At 40.9% G+C, this 5,481-nt stretch overlaps 1 protein-coding gene across 1 annotated transcript; it reads right to left on the bottom strand.

Moving 5' to 3' along the window:
- Positions 1-495: 495 nt before the first annotated feature.
- Positions 496-5,475, bottom strand: LOC103521793 (protein TAPT1 homolog; the record flags this gene model as incomplete). Its single annotated transcript, XM_017448889.2, has 6 exons — positions 5,361-5,475; positions 4,742-4,986; positions 2,293-2,512; positions 1,805-2,065; positions 1,116-1,337; positions 496-740 (listed from the first exon to the last, which is right to left on the bottom strand). Coding segments are annotated over exons 2-6 (1,151 nt in total), but the record flags the coding sequence as incomplete, so codon positions are not given.
- Positions 5,476-5,481: the final 6 nt, after the last annotated feature.

A 5,481-nucleotide genomic window follows, 5' to 3' on the forward strand; every position in this document is an offset into this window, starting at 1 on the left:
AAGAGGTAGAAGTTTGAGAGACGATTCCAATGCAGGATAGGACAGATCAGGAGTTCTCATCTTTTTAGCCATCATTTTAGCCAAGTATAGGGAAATCCTTGTTTCATCTCAATCCCGAGTAGGTAAACCCCAGCATAAGAATTATTCAACGTAAAACTGCATTAGGGCATTTCCAGTTCACAATTTCCCAATCCCAATGGACCACTGAAGTTGAGCAACGTTGCGCGTAGATAATATCCGGATGGGTGACGATATGGACGGTTGAGTTTACTGTCCGCAGGCGGGTAGCTTGACGTCGAATGGAGGGTAAAACCCTCGGCACTAAAGACCAACATTTAGTTATACAGTGGTTTAACTTCCATCTGCTTATACGGATGGGTATACCATTTATATCCCCATCCGTGGCACAAGCTCTGCTTATACGGATGGGTATACCATTTATATGAAAAATGTATGTTCTGAGTTTTTATAAGCATCTGAATAAAAAGAAAATGCCCAATACTTACATTACTATTGGAGAATATAGCAGGTCCTACTAGATTAGTGCCGGAGGGTGGTGAGGAAGGAGGCACATTCCTAGTTTCAGTGGGGGAGCTACTCTCCACTGTATTGGATCGTTTGAACCCAGCAGAAGCAGGAGTAGTACATTTCATAGGGGAAGTAGCTGTGTCTTTGGATAAACTACGTGGAGGAAGCATTGTGACCTTATCCTCGAATGAAGGAGTAGAGGAGCGATGTTCCTGGGGAAGCAAAAGGAAAAACAAGAATAGCAGTTAGTACACAAATAATACATGAAAATCTAAATGCCAGCTGGTTGGTGGTTTCCGCTTCGGGCAAGCTTTATCTTAAGCAGATAAGGTTCGTTCTAGGAACGGCCGGCTTTTTCCTACCCTGTCCTCCTTCGCTCTTTGATATTGGAACGTTAAGACCTCCGTTGTTATTGTAGTTCTTAAAGAAAAGGTCTCAAGCATCTATGTACAGTTCTATAGTTTCTAAGTTAACTTGGGGCAAAATGGACGGAATTTAGCAGAAAAGAACCATCCATAAAGCAATGTCCGTTATGGATGGTTCCTTTATGCTTAACTTTGTCCAAATAACTCCCAGACTGAACATACCTGCTGATGTTGATGTATCAGACAGCAAGCTTTGCCTAGGATTATAATGTTGTTACATATCCGAGCGGTAAACAAGCAAGCATAGGCTAATAGCACAAGCAATACACTGACTGGACCATGGATACGTAGAGATTGCATGAGAACACGGATCATAACAACACCTAGCGGCAGAGGAATGAAACCCATACGTCTAGCTACGAGATCTGAATGATCTATGAATGCCTGGGGAAAGAGAATGTTAGCGAGAAATCAAGAGGTAAGAATTGTAAGAAGCGGAAAAAAAAAGCTTGTCTGGCTGGGAGACTCTTGATATCAGTCAGAAATTTTCTTTTCTAAAGAAATGGCAAAGTTGAGTGCAAATGTGCAAAGGGCATCCAATCTTTAAAAAATTGTGCCACAACCAAATGTCAGCCCAAAGCAATCACTTCAGGGCTAGTTGAGAGGCTGACGAAAAACGCCGCACCGACCTCGTCTGAACACGGGACAAAGCGAAGAAAAGAAGAGGAAGAAAAATAGAAAAAAGCATGGTTGAATACTCTCGTATGCTTTATAGAAGGTTTCTTCTCGCCCAACCAATGAGAGAAAAAGATGGGCATGTTACGACACAGAGCACAAGTCTCATGTAGCAAATATTTCATTCGAAATACCCATCTTTTTTTCCCCCCGTTATTAAGGTGTCTTAAACTTACATTCTTCTGTCTAGTCTGAGCCATATCGTAGGCCAGACTTAGCGTATAGTCCTGATACACATGGAACGGTAGCTCATTGAACTTGGTAATAAAACAATGCTTGAGCCAATCCACCAGCACCTCTGCGAGCAGTACAAAGATACAATCTATGATAAGCATCCAGAGTCTATCACCGGCCCAGTTCAGTTCCTTCATAGTTTGCAGAACTACAATCAGCATGAGAACAAACAGGTGGAAGCGTTCCCGAATATCACTGCATGTCTGTGGAGAAAAAAACAAACATATGAAGTTTGTAATTATTATTTTCTTTCTCGATTCTGTTCATCCTTTCCCATTTTTTTCCACTGATCACTCATTATTGGAAAAAAGGATAAAATAAGAGTGAATGCCTGCATTAGAATTACCATGTATAAAACAACTGTAGAATGAGGAAAGAAGGTTAGGACGCACTACCAACTAAGCTAACTAGGCTGGTAAACAGTGCTTACCACTTGGAATAGGTTACTCTTGTCGAATTTCTTAAACACACTGCCTTTGAGTTCGACAAAGTTATTCGACAGCATAATAGTAAGCAGAGCTTTGTTATTGGAATTGATGGCTACATTGAGTGTGGTAGCTTGGAGCAGTACGAGGACACCATGTAGAAATACGTAGATCACAGCTATCATGTAGTGAGGAATTACACCTGGAATAGAAGAGGAGTGTTTAATTTACATAAAAAAGTAAAATAAACAGGCTTGGCATTTAGCTGGGAATTGAACACTGCACTGAGTGGGGTTAGGAGAATCCAGTAGAACATTACGATAGGAGAAAGCAAGCCGTTCCGAGAACGAACATTATCCCATCAGGATAAAATCCGCCCCGGGCGGGAATCGAACCCTGGATGGCGACAACGTCAGTGATCATGGTTAACTGCACGAGTTCTCTACGATTCACTGAAGTTAACCAACGTTGTGCATGGTATTGGGTATTGGGTGACCATCTAGGTACGATTACGCATTACGTGCTCAAAGACCACACTCAGGTTTGGTGAGGTTAATGTAAGTAGCCGGGTAGGTATGAAAAATATTAGGTGGAAAAAAAGAAGATCGTCTTCAAAAACAAGGTTTGGTGAGGTTAATGTAAGTAGCCGGGTAGGTATGAAAAATATTAGGTGGAAAAAAAGAAGATCGTCTTCAAAAACAACAATATTTTTTTGTCAGTCTTTATTGTTTAAAACAATTTTCTTATTCTACTTATGAGAGGGAATAGAAAAACAAATACAATAAACGTTTATAGTAGAGTAGCATACTTGTAAGTAAATAAGAAATACAGTAGAATCTCGATAGATAACCGGTGACACATCATATCGTTATAAAAATTTGTAGTACCTATGTGTACTAACCTTTACGAAACAAAGTTCGTTGCCCTTAATTTTAAAATGTGATATGACGAAACCTCGCTACAACGAAAATTCGCTTTAAAGAACCCAACAGTCTATTCCTTGAATATCATTATATCGAAATTCTACTGTAATAATAATATTGCCCCATATTTCATCAATAAAATAAATCGAAGATCCATAATCTATGCTTGTAGGAAAATTTCCCTCGTATAACGAATACAAAGAGAAATTAAGTGATTCAAAATTGACTAGTTCATAAATTAACAAACCAACTATCTGGACTTTGTGAAAGTTTTTCAAATCAACCAATCAGATTATTGAATCCAAAAGTTAAACTTGAACGGAGTTTAAACTTACTTTGTGTACCCAGCTATAATCTCGGAGACTAGACACAAACATTTTCTCAGTATGTTAACAAACACTTCAGTATGAGACTGTGTTGTAGTAACTCTGTATGAGCAGGGCCGAGCGTTCGGACCCCATGTCCCCCTCAGGCTGATTTTTCCATTTAACTATTTCGAGACTTTCCAAAAATTTTTTTTTTGGCATATCCGCCCTTGCTGACTTCCCCCCGGCCTCGAGCTTGTTGACAAAATCCTGGCATTACCGGCTTTTGGACGGAAGGTAACAAAACCACGTACAGTATGGGTGTATTTTTAGGTTGACACAGGGTCCGACGCTTAACTCTCCCTCAGAGGTTTGTGTAGTTTGTTGACAGGTTTGTTCTTGTCTGGTGTCTCTGTCTTTTTTTTTTTAGTAGGAGGGGAATAGGCTGGATCTGTTTTTTTTTACAGGGGCGCAATATCTTATTGCTGTTTGTTTGTTTGTTTTTATGTTGGGGGGAACCGGCGCCTTTTTTTTTTTTTGGATGCGGGTGGGACGGTTCTCTATTGTCTTCGCACTATGGGATCGCATAGCCACCGCTCTCACACGAAAGCGTCCTCGATCAGACAGGATCGGTATCTCACCTGGGAAATAATAAACGATGGAGTCAATTTAGTAATAATACAGATATAGGGGACAAAATTATGAGGTTTAGGAGTATTTACCACCGTGATGGTCTCAGGACATTGAGTTTTGAGTTCAATCCGAGAGGTGTGACGCTGGTGTATTAATATTAGGGTAAATTTTCTGCGGGTTTCATATTAATCGCCGAGTTCTGGGTAAGCCCGGGAGCATAAGGGGAACTCATCAATCGTAAAACGTGCATTAGGGTAATTGCAGTTCACAATTTCCGAATCCCAATGGGACCACTGAGAGTTGAGCAAGCGTGCGTCAGCTAGATAATATCCGGGATGAAGAGGTGACGATGCATGGACGGGTGGGGTTTTGGTTTAGCTTGTCCGCGGGTGCGGGAATAGCTTGACTTCAATGAAGGGGTAAACCTCGGCCATCTAAAGACAACATTTAGTTATACAGTGGGTTTAACTTCCATCAATAAATGAAAAATAGAAGTTTTTTTGGAAAGGTTTGAAACTTTTTTTTTAGGGGGCGCTATGCGCTATGGTTGTACGTATCAAGGTGGAATAAGCATCTGAATAAAAAGAAAATGCCCAATACTTACATTACTATTGGAGAATATAGCAGGTCCTACTAGATTAGTGCCGGAGGGTGGTGAGGAAGGAGGCACATTCCTAGTTTCAGTGGGGGAGCTACTCTCCACTGTATTGGATCGTTTGAACCCACCAGCAGCAGGAGTAGTACATTTCATAGGGGAAGTAGCTGTGTCTTTGGATAAACTACGTGGAGGAAGCATTGTGACCTTATCCTCGAATGAAGGAGTAGAGGAGCGATGTTCCTGGGGAAGCAAAAGGAAAAACACGAATAGCAGTTAGTACACAAATAATACATAAAAATCTAAATGCCAGCTGGTTGGTGGTTTCCGCCCGGGGCAAGCTTCATCTTAAGCAGATATGGTTCGTTCTAGGAACGGCTGGCTTTTTCCTATCCTGTCCTCCTTCGCTCTTCGATATCGGAACGTTAAGACCTCCGTTGTTATTGTAGTTCTTAAAGAAAAGGTCTCAAGCATCTATGTACAGTTCTATAGTTTCTAAGTTAACTTGGGGCAAAATGGACGGAATTTAGCAGAAAAGAACCATCCATAAGGCAATGTCCGTTATGGATGGTTCCTTTATGCTAACTTTGTCCAAATAACTCCCAGACTGAACATACCTGCTGATGTTGATGTATCAGACAGCAAGCTTTGCCTAGGATTATAATGTTGTTACATATCCGAGCGGTAAACAAGCAAGCATAGGCTAATAGCACAAGCAATACACTGACTGGACCATGG

This window comes from Diaphorina citri, unplaced genomic scaffold, assembly GCF_000475195.1.
Source record: "Diaphorina citri unplaced genomic scaffold, Diaci psyllid genome assembly version 1.1 scaffold5944, whole genome shotgun sequence".
Classification (NCBI taxonomy): Eukaryota; Metazoa; Arthropoda; class Insecta; order Hemiptera; family Psyllidae; genus Diaphorina; species Diaphorina citri.